We start from the raw sequence: 15,000 nt of genomic DNA, 5'->3' as shown, positions 1-15,000 counted from the left end.
TTACACACACACACACACACACACACACAAAAACACACACACACACTCAAACACATACACACGCACACACACACACAAACACACACGAACAAACACACACACGAACATAGAGACCCACACACGCTCACACACTGACGCACGCACGCACAAACTTGCAAGCACATGAACACTCACATTTGCCCTGTTCCCCACACTCTCGCATGTACATCTGATGTCTTCATCGGGACACTCCAAGGTATGGCCCGGGTTTTACAGGGTTTTACAGGGCTGTTCAAATACCAATAAAACAGCCCTGGTGTTCCCTGAGCACAATGGGAAATAATTTTAGGGATAGCTTTTTTTCGTAAAAGCCGCAAGTGGCCTTTTACGAAATAATTTCATTAAAAAATCCACCTCACTACAGCAAGCAGAATTCAGGGTATTGATTTGTTGTATGTGACCAAGTAGAGGAGTGGTCCTATCCCATGTAAAGGCCTGGCATGATCTGAGATGCTGAGCCAGAAAGAGTGTTCCTTTAACCTGGAAACATGTATATAGTGCATCTGGCTATGTACAGTCACTGTGCTTGCAACACCCGTCACTACATCGATGTTGCCCTTTACTATATGAATGAAATCCCCTTTTTTGAAGACACAGCCCTTTTCCAATAAGCGAACGCATTAACCATCACAGAGCCGTGCAAGCTTTTACATGTGAATATGTGACCCTCCACCACGAAATGAGTCGCATGTCACCTCGAGCGGTTCCGCGCTAGGCTTTATATAAGTCCGGGGAGTGTCTGGTAACAATGCGAGGGTCACCTTAGTCACAGGCTTATAACTCAAACAGTTTTTGCTCTTTTCTACAACGGTTTTCACCACTGGATAGAGCATAAAAAACTCTTTAGGAAGATAGGGAAATGTAAAAAATATGAAAATCATGCAAAGGTGACATGCGACTCATTCCATGGTGGAGGGACACATTATGTGGTAAGTTTGCATGTACACCTCACGCAAGACGAACTGTACCTAATTTATTGCAAGATAAATGGGGTAATGCGTAGGAATCCAAATTCATCTGAATGTGCAAACTTTGATTCATAAAAGATATGTCTAATCTCAGGTGTTTATTATTGCTGATTTTTCTGTATGAATCGAAAAGAAAAAGTATTTCAGTGTTGCTACGGAACGCCACTAGTCTAAACTAAACGGCAGTCCTGCATCCTCTGTGCTATCGGGAATCCAAAAGATGAGCGAAAAGTCCACACAGCTATACCGTATTCCCTGAAAGTGTTTACACAACTGGCACTGGTTTTGGATTTGTTTCTGATTTTTTTTATTTTTTTACCTAGCTCCTTGATAATTTGATTGATTGAGGTGTTTGAGGAAAAATATGTATTCCAGCAATGCTCAGAGGTCTGTGCTCCATTGATGAATTCTGTTTTATTATAGAATTAGTCGTATTAGTACAATTGTGTGTGTGCGTGTGTGAGGGCCCCAAAGGGGGGGTATCATCACGATCACGGGAAGGGAAATTTTAGCTTTCACGATCACAGTTACCTTGATTTTTGTTTTCACGATCACGAACACCAGTGGCAAATCACGGTCACGGTAAAAGTTGCATGTACAGAAAGCACGTGTCAAAGTAAACACAACCACACAGTAATTCGCTCCTCTGGATCTATTGTTTATTCAACACAAAGTGAGAACTGTTGCACTTTTTTATTATTATTTTTTGACTTCTCTTTCATACACACATAGAAATTCATATCATGATTTGTAATCAGTAACAAGAATGTTGTTTTCATTGTTTTCTCTCTCTCTCTCTCTCTCTCTCTCTCTCTCTCTCTCTCTCTCTCTCTCTCTCTCTCTCTCTCTCTCTCTCTCTCTCTCTCTCTCTCTCTCTCTCTCTCTCTCTCTCTCTCCACTCATACACATTCATTGATTCAACTCCCACACCCTCACTCACACACATGAATATATATATACTTGCACAATTTCACATTTCCAGAGCTAAATCTTGTAAACCCATTTTCTCAAAAACTATTGGGTGGATTGAAATTAAAGTACATGTATGTGTGATGGGTTCTTTACTTTCAACTTTGCCATACAATTTGAGGTACACCATCGCCTGGTTTCATGGCCTTGAAAAAACAAACAGGAATGCTACAGGCCAAAAATGGTTTTACCTGAAAGAAGTGCGCAGTGCCAGTGGCGAAACCACAAACCTGAGCCTGCGAAGCAGGCGAGCCAACTAGGAGGGTCCGGGGGCATGCCCCCCCGGACATTTTTTCAAAAAACGGTTAAAATCTGTGCAATCTGGTGCATTCTGGGCATCATTTTCAGGGCTGTAATAGTGTTGTGATCTTGTTAAAAATCCCATTTTAGCCTCCCCCCACCACCATTCAACACACCTCCAAACTGGTGAAAACAACACTACTGTGCGCTGGCTTCATTGAGACCGGCGCCCGGTCGCGTTGCGCGATATTCACACGGATCGTTTTTGCAGAAATTTTTCAACTTCACCAGAATAAATTTGACTTTACCGGATTTTGAAAACGGCTTTATCGGATTTCCGGCAATTACCGGAAAAGTAGCATACCTGACAAAATCCCCAACGAACATGACTTTGATCGTCTTTGACATGAGGATCAAGTGACCCAAACTGGCACGTCTCCCCGCCATTGTTTCTGAATTTAACCCATTGTTGATATTAAAGTTTACAGGCGCTAAAGAAGCGACAATTAGAATCTATGCCAAGCGTGTCCACGTTGCTGGGATGAAAAACACATTTCTAGTTTCGGTTTTGGCTACACGCAGACTCGATCTCGAGCCAGTCGAGGTCACACTGAGCGAGTGACAGCCGGACATGACAATGTCGACAATGTCAATGATCTCACTCAAACTCAAAGATCTTGAACAAATTTCAAGATCTTTGCCTACATTCAGAACAGTCATAGAGCAACATATATCAACATATCTTGATATTTCGTCTTCGGAAAGACCGACCCGTAGCCTGACCTTTCCACCAAGGAAGGCATTCTCGCCGCCTGCTTTGGTCTGGCTTGAATCCACAAAATATAACAAAAGTTCGATGACAGTACTGCTGCACGCCATTTTTGATCTTCGAATTCGAATTTGACTGAATGCACACTCAAAACCTTTGCACGAAGCCCCTCCATTGGATGAAGTTTGGCAGACTTTAGCAATTTGCCTTCTGATTGGATCTCTTTTTTGTGTGTGATTGGTTCTCTTAAAGGAAAGCAATCGTTGTCAAAATCATATTTCTGAATGTGTTGTTGCTTCCCTTCGTTCGGGATTGGCTCCTTGACGAATAGAGGATCATAGAGTGATACAGCTGTGAAAAATGTACGTTGAAAATAAAATGCTTTGCTTTGCCCATCACGATCACGAAAACAAATGACGATCACGATCACGAGACTTGATTTTTTTGTCATCACGGATCACGGGCAAAGTCCCATCACGATCACAGAAAAATTAAATTTCGGCAATCACGGTCACAGAAAGGTCAAAAAACGCCAATCACGATCACGATTTTAAACCCTTTGGGGCCCTCGTGTGTGTGTGCGTGTGTGTGTGTGTGTGTGTGTGTGTGTGTGTGTGTGTGTGTGTGTGTGTGTGTGTGTGTATGTGTGTGTGTGTGTGGCTGTGTGTCTGTGTCTGTGTGTCTGTGTCTGTGTGTGTGTGTGTGTGTGCATGTGCGTGTGTATGCGTGTGTGTGCGTGTGTTAGTGTGTGTGTGCGTGTGTGTGTGTGTGTGTGTGTTTGTACGTGCGTGCTTGCGTGTGCGTGTGTGTGAGTGTGTGCGTGCGAATGTGCGTGCAAATGTGCGTGCGCATGCGTTCCCGCGCGCGTGCACACGTGCGTACATGCATGTTTGTATGTGTGTCTGTGTCTGTGCGTGTGTTTGTGTATTGGTGTGTGTGTGTGTGTGTGTGTGTCACTGTGTATGTGTGTGTGTGTGCGTGTGTGTGTGTGTGTGTGTGTGTGTGCGTGTGTGTGTGTGTGTGTGCGTGTTTATGTGTTTGAGCTTTTGTGCGTGCGTATTGGTGTGCGTGCGTGCTTGTGTGGAGTGCGTTTATGCGTGCGCGTGTGTTCCTGCGTGCGTGCGTGCGAGGGTTCATACGTGCGTGCGTGCACGCGTGCTTACATGCGTACCAGCATGCGTGCGCATATGCGTGCGCATATGCGTGTACGTATGTGTGTGTGTGTGTGTGTGTGTGTGTGTGTGTGTCACTGTGTATGTGTGTGTGTGTGCGAGTGTGTGTGCGTGCATAAGTGTGTGCGTGCGTAAGTGCGTACGTGTGTAGTGTGCGTGTGGGTGTGCGTGAGCGTGTGCGTGCATGTGTGTGTTCATGCTTTTGTGTATGTGTGTCTGCGTGTGCGCGAGTGTGTGAGTGTGAGTGTGTGTGTGTGTGTGTGTGTGTGTGTGTGTGTGTGTGTGTGTGTGTGTGTGTGTGTGTTTGTTTGTGTGAGTGTGTGTGTGTATGTGTGTATGTGTGTGTGTCTGGGGGGGGGTGAGTATGTGTGTGTGTGTGTGTGTGTGTGTGTGTGTGTGTGTGTGTGTGTGTGTGTGTATTTACATTTTGTTTTTTCGTGTAATCCTGGCATGTAAGCCATTATAGGTCGGTCTAGCATTTTACATTCTCTAAAGGTTAACCATCTACTTGAAGTCTTGTGTTATCAACAAAATCAAAAATTCAGCAGGAACATTGAAAAAAATTTAGTTTGATCGTTTGCGCTGGCAACCTGATTTTCTCTTTTTCCTTAAAAAAAATAAATTGATAATGCTTAGTGATTTTGGCTTACTTTTTACATTTAGTCAAGTTTTGACTAAATGTTTTAACATAGACGGGGGGAATCGAGACGAGGGTGGTGGTGTATGTGTGTATGTGTGTATGTATGTATGTATGTGTGTGTGTGTGTGTGGAGCGATTCAGAGAAAACTACTGAACCAATCTTCATGAAATTTCACATGAGAGTTCGTGGGTATATTATTCTCAGACTTTAAAACAAATTGATTAATGTCCTTGATGACGTCATATCCGGCTTTTTGTGAAAGTTGAGGGAGCATTGTCACGCCCTCATTTTTGAACCAAATTGGTTGCAATTTTGGTGAAGTAATCTTCGACGAAGCCCGGACTACGGTATTGGATTTCAGCTTTGAGGCTTAAAAACTAGTTAATTAGTTTGCTCATTAAAGTTGTCATTAAAATCGAATTTTCACTAACAGATTTAAAAAGGATTGCATCGCATTCCTCAATTTCTCCTGAATTCAAAAATATAAATATGTCTTGTTTACTCTAAAACTGTGCTCAGAATGACAGAAAATAGGTTAAGGAAGTACTGCGTTTGCACGCTACCCGGAGACGAGCGTGACCCGTCTCTATTTTGGGGTGTGGTTAGTCGAGACTATCTTAAATATAGTCTCGGCGATGACTGTTTATTGTGTTTGTATCTGTTACTTTGATGCCGACAGCTTGACTAAATGTTTTTATGTCGCTTCACGCGACTTGTTTTTCTTTTCTATTTTTATAATAGTTATCATACCAGTGGGTTATGGTTTCAGCAGAGGTTAAAGCACATGTTTCGTGTTCTTTCCTTGAAAAATTGTCTTTTGTTCACGGAAATCAGCCTTCCACTGCAAAGATATACTGAACGACTGAAAAGAAAGACGAAAAGGTAATTCTCTTATTTCATCTTTATTTACATCTGTCTTCAAATGTACATCGTTTAGCAGCAGAATTGTTTAAATTCTGAAAGTAAATCAAAGTGAACACCGCACTGGTATGGAGGACTACACTAATAATTATTGGCATTCTATGAGTATAATTGTCCAAGCGCCAAGGCTAATGAAAGAACTTTTGATGTGAGATCTTCGTGTTTACCCGTTGCCCAAAATACGAAAAACAGATCAAAATACTACTTAGCACATCCAAGTATGTTATGTGTTCTCGCACGCACAACTACAACACCCAAAAGAAAAGAAATACACCATTCTCAGTCACTAGTTTGTGGCCGATCCCAATTTTATTTATAACATAACTGTTTGTTTCAAACATTCTTCGGAGACATCCACACAACATGAATCAGGAATTTCAATATACAAGGCGAGAAAAAACAACCACAGCGAAACCACGGCTGAGAAACGAAAAGGAGAAAACAAGGGAAGAAGATGCACATCAAGAATAACATGATTGGGTACAACCTGGAAAAGCACCACGCTATTCTCAACAAGCATTTTCTCGTCCAAAGCATATCTAGAAAGAACCTCAGAGTTTGCCCTCGAAATGAATTTAGCCATGCGGGTAGTATCCTGTTTAGTAACCGCCGTACTTAGCCGCCGTACTTGCCGCCGCCATAGCCGCCGCCGCTGTAGGAGCTGAGACCGACACCGCCGGCACCACCGTAGGTACCAGGGTAGCCGTAGCCGTAACCTCCGGCACCGCCACCAGCGACGCCATAGGCAGCGCCGAGACCGGCTCCTCCCGGGTATCCAGCGCCGTAACCGATACCAGTAGCACCAGCACCGCCCACGCCGACACCAGCACCGCCCACGCCGATACCACCACCACGGCCCACGCCGACCCCGGCACCGAAAGCTCCAGCAGACCTGGCATCAAGTCCATGCCTGCCGCTATCACGGCCATACTGCTGTCCGTTGCTGCTGCGCGCGTCGACCAGGCCCTGGCCGGCGTTCTTCTTCCACACCTGGTTGTCAAAGCCGTGCTTGGAGGCAGAGTTGGCGTTGGAATGGGCAGCGTTGGCGTCCTGGAATCCATCAGCCTGCTTCTTGTAGTCGTTGGCGCTGTTAGCCCTGGCAGCTGCAGCGGCACGAGCGGCCTTGGCGTTGCGACCGTTGTTGTTGTGCACCTCGTTGTAGCGGTTGTCCAGCGCCCTCTGGTTCCAGTCCTTCTTGGCGGCAGTGTCGTAGCCGAAGATGTCGTCGGCCTGGTCGCGGTCGTACTTGAGACGCTCCCAGTTGTCGCCGGCGCGGTTCTTGTTGTTGAAGTACTTCTTGTAGATTTTCTTGTTCTTCTTGCGGTCGCTAAGGCGCTTCCTTTGGGCCTCCTTCTTCCACAGGTCCTCGTTGAAGTTATTGAGGTTCTGGTCGCGGTTCCAGGCCTTGGCAGCGGCAGCGTTGGCGGCGTCCACCTTGTTGGCCGTCCTAGCGTTCTTGCGCGCCCAGTCAGAAAAACCCTGGTCGTTGCTGTTGGCCTTGTTCTGGCGGTCGAAACCGTTGACGCGGTCGTTGAGCCACTGGTCGCGGGCGAAGGTAGCCTTGGTGCGGTCGTTGGAAGCGGCGCCCTCGGTCTGTCGAAGGCCGGTCTTGGCGGCCTGGTCCCATGCAGCGGCGATGTCTCCCTCGTGCACACCCTTGGCGACCTGACCTCCGCCCCCTCCGTTGTAGTAGCCGGGCTTGGCGGCGTAGCCTCCGTTTCCGGCCAGACCGTAGCCCAGGACGTTGTTGCCGTAGTTTCCGCCCTTGCCGCCGAAAGCCTTGGCGTTACGCAGGTAACTGCCGTCGGCGGTGGCCAGATCCTTGTAGATGTCGCTGGCGGTCCTGCGGGCATCGGTCCACAATCGGTTGGCGCCCTGGCTCTGGTCCACCTTCTGGGAGTAGTCCTTGTTGCGCCCGTTCGCCTTAGAATTGCTGTTGGCGTTGCGAGCAAACTTGTCCCAATTGGAGTCCGAGGCGGCGGAGTTCTGGGCAGCGGCGGACTGGCGGGCGGCCTTCTGGGCATCGGCAGCGGAGGCCCACAGGGAGTTCTTGTCGACGTTGCGGTCGTAGTTGGCGGCGCGGTCGCTGAGGTCGTCCAGGGCGTGTTCGTTGTTGCTCTCGGCGAACTCGAAGCCACCGTTCTCATTGTCCCTCAGATCGAACTTCTTGTCGTAGGCGTAATCGATGTCGTCGTTGTTGCGGCGACCCTGCACACATACAGTCAAGTCTTTGGTAACAGTACCGAGCGCTGAATATCAACAATCTCAGAGTCTGGCAATCAGGCATTAAGTTTACTTTTTGGGGTGTTTTTTTTAAATAGGAGCAATTACGATAAAAGATGCATTGATATTGTTGCTTTTTTATCATCTTATCCGGGCATTTCATTATTTGTTTAATTAGTTATATTATGAGGTGATTTTGATTGATTGTGCAAATAGTGTGTGCTTCTTGTAATGTGTAACGGTTTTGTATCCCCCCCCCCTCCCCCTCTCATCTCCCCCTGAGGCACCAATTCAAAACGGAATGTGCAACTCAGTAACAACGTTTGCGCTGCAGAGGTTTTATTTGTGTTCTTACAGCTTACTTTTTGTGAAAAGGTGCTTGTCTTATAGCCTATCTAGTTAAAAGCAATTAGTTAGACAATCAGTTTGTTTATAAAATAAACAGCCTGTAATGTAACTTCTTTGTAGCGGCTGTTTACAACCAACAAGAAAAACACACAAGCAAAAAGCAAACACACCAGAAACAAGACATTCCTTCGAGGTAGGAAAAACACCCCCGTTGGTCAAAGGGAAATAACCATTCTCACTGCACCCATTCTCACTGCCACCAACTGAGAAGGTTATTTCCCTTTGACCATGAATGTGTTTCTCTATAAGTCCTTGTAGAATCTTAATCCACCAATAACTCCCTAACTGTGTGTTTGACTGGTCCCAATTTTTGTAAGGACCGTCTCAGGAATGTATAGAACCTGTTCACCAAGTTTGGTGACGATCGGTCCGTTCATTCTTGAGATCTATATGCGAACACAAACACACAAACCCACAAACACACAAACAAACAAACAAACACATCGACCGAAACCTATACACACCCCTATACCGGGGGTGTAAAAAACGCCACAAAAACACATACGAACAAGGATGACTGTTTGACATTGCAGATCAGGATTCTCTCCGACACACGCAATAAACAACAACAACAACAACAACAACAACAACAACAACAACAACAACAACAACAACAACAACAACAACAACAACAACAACAACACCACCACCACCACCACCACCACCACCACCAACAACAACAACAACAACAACAACAACAACAACCACAACAACAACAAAACCCGTACCTTGTAGAACTGGTTGCCCTGGGCCCAGATCTGGTCGTTGAGCAGACGGTTGGCGTCGGCCCTCTGACCATACTTGTTGGCGTCGAACGCTGAGGACGCGGCGTTGTCGGCAGCCTTTCTGGAGGCCACGTTGTTGTTGTCGTACACGTTGGCACGGTTGCCGAACCTGCGGAAAAAGGGGGTATACATGATGCAGGGGTGCTGCTAGGATTTAGAAACTGAAAATATAATCTTTTTATACCGAGAAACAAAATATAGAATTGTATTGTATGTTATTGTATTGTACAAAAGCGGCTGGTGGCTGTTAAAGAAATTAAATCATGAAGAAAAAACAAAATAAACACACGTTCCGTTTGCACACAAAAAAGCCAGGCCGTTGAATTTGGGTCTGGGTGCCACTGTAGCCGACGCATATATAAGCATGGACAGATAAGAGATAGTGAGCCAGAGTTCTTAAACAGGTAGGACTGTCAATAAAAAAAACAAGAAAGGTATGTTGTTGGCACGTTTAAATTCTATTTAAAAAAAACTATTTTTAATTTTTTTTTATTGTTTAAATATTGTTTTAGGGTTGATTGTGCCTTTAATCCCAAACGAGGAAACAGAAGGTTACGCACTTGTTGCCAACTTGCTGGGCCTTGTTGTCCTGGCGGGAAGCGTCGTCGCCATATGCACCGTTGACACGGCCGTAGTTCTGACCATTAGCCTCCCACTTCTGGGCGTTGTTTTGGCTCACAGCACCGTCCCTCGCGTCGGAGAAGACCTGAAGCATAACAAATGCAGTGCGCATTATGGTAATGTCATTGTCTTGTAGGAATAGAGACTGGTGTCAAGCTATTCTGATTTTATCATCTTGTTAGTAGAGACTTTTTTTAGCACCGAAATTCTCTTTTTTTCCGTTTTTTTTATATATATATATATTTTTTTTTAGCAAATACACTTATTCCGTGTGCACAATTTTTTTAATGATCTGACTGTGTTCCAAATGCGATTTGGCAATGTCCCATTAAGCGAAATAAGATCAAAGTAAAATGAGATGAATAAAACAAATAAGATTTTAAAAATGAAGAAGAAATAATGAAGCAAAGTAAATATAATGAAATAGAAATAACATTAAACAAAAAATCCATGAATGATGAAAAGCACACAAAAAAGAACCCACATCTTGCTGCAGTCTAGTCAAAGTTACAGTCTAAGCGAAAACGCTGCAATCAAACAAATAATCAACACTTGGTATGTTTCTCACACAGAAAAGAAAAGAATGCCAGTTTGTTTACTTTCTCACCTTGACCTTGCCGACACCGTTGGCCGATCCAACGCCTGAGCCTCCTCCGACGCCTCCGAAGCCACCACCTCCTCCTCCTCCAACGCCAACAGCTCCCACTCCTCCGAGCCCTCCTGCGACTCCTACCCCTCCACCCACTCCACCCACTCCAAGTCCGACGCCCCCGACGCCTCCACCCACTCCACCCACTCCAAGTCCGACGCCCCTAGCTCCTCCGGCCACTCCGGGGTACAAGGCTCCTGCCATGGCTCCAGCCACCAGGCAGCTAGCAAGTATCAACAGCTGAAACACACGGAGAAGAAAACGTGAAAGTTATTCATCCACCCGGCAAGAGTCGAGCTGGCAAGTCTCAACAATACAACAATGTTAACCATCAACCGACAAGAGTCTGGTAGAGAGCCAAAGCCATGACTTTAGACACAAGGCAGCTAACGAGTTATAGCAGCTGACACAAGCACATAACAGAGATCTATTAGTATCCATCTCGTGAAAGTCGGGTACACAAGGCAGCTGAAAGAACAACTAGCAATTATCATCCACTTTGCAACAATCGGATACACAGCCACGGCGATTATACCGAACACAAGAGTGTAATTACAGCTAAAACACAAACAAGAAGTCGACATCCACCCAACATAACTCGTAACAACCCCTGCAGATAGGTGAAAACAATAGCTTCAAGACAGGGTGCATGCTACATTCTACCAGGTATACCATGTTACAGTGGAACAACAACAGAAACGGCACACGGGGGATTGTTGGTTGGTTATCATTGTTTATCGTATCAGGGGGGGGGGGGGGGTGGAGGGGGGAGGGGGGAGGGGGGAGGGGAGGGTGGGGGGGGGGCAGGGGAGGAAAGAATGTGAATTATTCAATGTTGGCCATCCCAGTCACAGGTAAGTAAATAGCTTAGTTCGGCCCTTTAGCTCTTTCATCCACAAAACTCAAAGCGGGCAGCTCAGCTAACCCAAATGTCTCACTTCTGAGGTTATTCTTTTAGAGGCACGTAATAGTGCTTCAGTCTAGGAACCACAATCAGAAAACAAGAATTTGTTTGCAGCTTCAAATCAAATTCATACAATTAAAAAACAACCACAAACAAACCTTGAACGTAACTAAAGATCGGTACCGACATGAAACAGGGATCTTTGCAATTACTTGATACTACTTTCTTTTCATGGCACATTCAAGTGTGAAAGTCCGAAGCTATGCATCTTTGGGCCGGCGACAGATTAAACCATACAGCATATTTGCTTGGCTTTGTATTTCCATGGCGCATTTTGTTTTTTTGTTTTATCGACGTCCACCAAATGTTCGTATATATGTCCAGCCTTTAAACGCACACCACTCCCCTACTAATAATATGAAAACAATGTCTTTTGTGTGTGCGGATGTTTTTATCCAATCTGTTTCTTACAACACGGACGCTTAGACAAACCTGCAAATCTGACAAGAGGTTACTTTGAAATGCAACACATATTGAGATCTATAGATTGTTAAATTGACTGGTCTTGAAAGCACCTTCCCTCCGACAGCCCTTTTTATGTCCATAATATTTGGTTTAAAAACCGTATTCAATTTTTATCGTGGCATAAACAATATATGTCATTTTAGGATTTTCTTACTCAAGCATAGTGCAATCCTAATCCATCATATTCGAAAAGAAACCCCGTCCAAAATGGCGGTGAGAACAAATCAGCACGAATAGAACCCCAATTAGCCCAATTAGAACGGGACATACGTATGATCTGATCGGATTTTTTTAGTTTTGCTGAGTTCGAGTTAAAATGATAAAGTGTTACTTCACTCGACCTCTAGAAAGAACCAACATTATCATTTTAGATTTAGACTTATCTGAATAGAACAATCTGCACAGAAAACATATTTGTCGTCGGATAAATGTGGCAAAAATCACCAGAAAAAGACATCCAGCCCAAGAAGTAACGATGATGAATGAAACATAAGATCCATGTTTACCAAAAGATAACTTAGATTAATAAATACATCTGCCCCAACAAGTAACGGTAAAGACAACAAATACCTATTCAAAGATAAAGTTTTGCAAAGTATGTTGATACCAAAACGTAACAGTGATGAATGAACGCAAACATAATTTTATATAGATTCAAAAAAATAAGGATACCTAAGAAAAGAGTTCCACTTTTATGAAGCGGATAATATTTCTTTCGTCTGAGAACCACGGCCAGGAAACAAGGATATCTAAATAATTATTTTCAATCATTTTTTTTTTAACTAAACTCAACATATTGCCGACATGCAAAAATGATCGTTTCTATCATTTGATACTTATGATATAATAAGAAAATGTATCTATTGCAAAAAGTAACGATAAAATATCAACGCAAAAGACATCTATCACGTGATTAAAAAAAACAAAAAAACCACCCAGTCCCACCTTCATTATGTCTGTGCATGGGGCCGCGCTTCCTGACACAAAGTATATCTATCGCAAAAAGTAACGGTAAAATATTAACGCTAAAGACATCTACCACAGCGATTAATAAAATACTTATAAATACTTAATATATATACTTCTTTGCTTGCGTTTCCGTTCTTGTATTCTGTTTTACAGTACTGTTAGATGTTCATAACTGCACTAGATTTGCGCCAAATTATCCGTGTATTATTATTACTGATAGAAATGTTGGCGCTTTTCAAACAAAATATGCTGAGTGCATACACTTTTGGTATATTTTTTTGACGGATAACAAATGTGTTTGATTAATCAATATTTGCACATTATGTTGGCTGCGATGCAAATGGCGATTCATCCCTTCATAGTTGTCAGTAAAAAATCGGGGTTTAATCACAGTTGGAGACAATTGGCTTTAAAATAGTCCCGCATTCATTATGCCAATGCATGGGGTTCTGCCACACAGAAAGTATATTTATCGCAAAAAGTAACGGTAAAATATTAACGCTAAAGACATTGATTAACAAAATAGTCCCATCTTCATTACGCCCATGCATGGGGCACTACCTGACACAAAGTATATTTATCGCAAAAAGTAACGGTAGAATATTAACGCTAAAGACAAATAACACATTGATTAAAAAAAAGTCCCACCTTCATGGTGTCTGTGCACGGGGCAGATACCTCTCACTAAGGAACTGGCCGGGCTTCCAGTTACTCTCCCAACCGTCCCTCCCTTTATAAACCCAAAACAATTTGCTGTAAACTTTACGACGAGAATACATTAAACTCCCAAATTTGCACATGCTCGCACCCTTGCCTTAGCTCTTCTCAGGAGCCAGTTAGAGGACAGAGAGATGAGAGGGGAATGGGAGAAGAAGAGGAAGAGGGGGGGGGGGGGGGTGAGTATCAGCTCATTTGTTATGTGCAGTTTTAGAACGGGAGGTTTAGTCGGGAAGGTCCCAAGCAGACACATTTCTGAGCCTGGTGAAATTATCATATTTTATACGTATTCAGCCAAGGTCCTATATTTTTCTGCTCTCCTCTGATTATTCGAGCGCAAGGGAGTTCACTCTGGGTATAATGCCGACGACAAGGGAGGTAACAATGCACGTGAAACGCCGCATTAACCACCAACGAGCGACCTGAAGCGGTCGCTTGGTGATTCATTTATTCAGCACGGCAGAGTGTTCTGTCAGGGGTCGCTTTATGAGGCTCGCGGTCTTACACCGACTCTAGCTAGAAAAGCGCGATTGTCTTAGACAGTTTACGACTACCACGATGTTCTTTGCCGTTGGCATGAGGACACAGGTTACGTATTTTGACTTAGGTTTGCTTATGTCTCATTTCCTGGTAAAATAAAGGTTCTTATGAAGTTTCAATGCATCGGGTCAGTGTGACTTGTGACATAACTGATGAGTCGAAGGACCAAGTAACCTGGTACTTGTCTTGACCTCTGTAAAAAGTTTAAGGTGCAGGCTTCTATTTGCGAATTTATTGGATATTTAATAACTGTCGTAAGTTGCGTTGTTATAACCATGGGGTGTGCCTTCTATATATCTTTAAATATGTAACAGACGCCGGCTTGCTCAACAATTTGAATGAGCTGGAAGTTGGTCTACAAAATCTGACAAGAGGCAAAGGGCGTATGTATTCATTTAGCAAGGTGGAATTTTTTTTTCAATAAGCTTACATAAAGAAACAACTTGAAAATTAAATTTGACATTTTACTTTTACATGCATGATTTTGTCTTATATAATATACTTCTTTGCTTGCGTTTCCGTTCTTGTATTCTGTTTTACAGTACTGTTAGATGTTCATAACTGCACTAGATTTGCGCCAAATTATCCGTGTATTATTATTACTATAGAAATGTTGGCGCTTTTCAAAAAAAATATGCTGAGTGCATACAATTTTGGTATATTTTTTTGACGGATGACAAATGTGTTTCATTAATCAATATTTGCACATTATGTTGGCTGCGATGCAAATGGCGATTCATCCCTTCATAGTTGTCAGTAAAAAATCGGGGTTTAATCACAGTTGGAGACAATTGGCTTTATAAGTCGGTAAGTATAATTTAATAAATCTTGTATATATTTCTGTACTGGGCAAACGATCAGTCAGAGAGTTTTTCCTTTGGTACTAATAATAAAACAATGCAATATATGTTTCACGAAAGCATCATACTATTATTTGATA

The 15,000-nt window shown here is 43.6% G+C and overlaps 1 protein-coding gene across 1 annotated transcript; it reads right to left on the bottom strand.

Moving 5' to 3' along the window:
- Positions 1 to 6,005: 6,005 nt before the first annotated feature.
- LOC138969278 (uncharacterized PE-PGRS family protein PE_PGRS54-like) lies at positions 6,006 to 13,545 on the bottom strand. Its single transcript, XM_070342032.1, has 5 exons — positions 13,452 to 13,545; positions 10,364 to 10,645; positions 9,696 to 9,841; positions 9,079 to 9,244; positions 6,006 to 7,927 (listed from the first exon to the last, which is right to left on the bottom strand). The coding sequence occupies exons 1-5, from the start codon at positions 13,455 to 13,457 to the stop codon at positions 6,335 to 6,337; spliced, it is 2,193 nt and encodes a 730-aa protein (XP_070198133.1). The 5' UTR covers positions 13,458 to 13,545; the 3' UTR covers positions 6,006 to 6,334.
- Between the last annotated feature and the right edge of the window lie 1,455 nt (positions 13,546 to 15,000).

Source organism: Littorina saxatilis, linkage group LG6, assembly GCF_037325665.1.
Source record: "Littorina saxatilis isolate snail1 linkage group LG6, US_GU_Lsax_2.0, whole genome shotgun sequence".
Classification (NCBI taxonomy): Eukaryota; Metazoa; Mollusca; class Gastropoda; order Littorinimorpha; family Littorinidae; genus Littorina; species Littorina saxatilis.
Note: the sequence above shows the minus strand (reverse complement) of the source record. Positions and strands in the feature narration are given on the sequence as shown.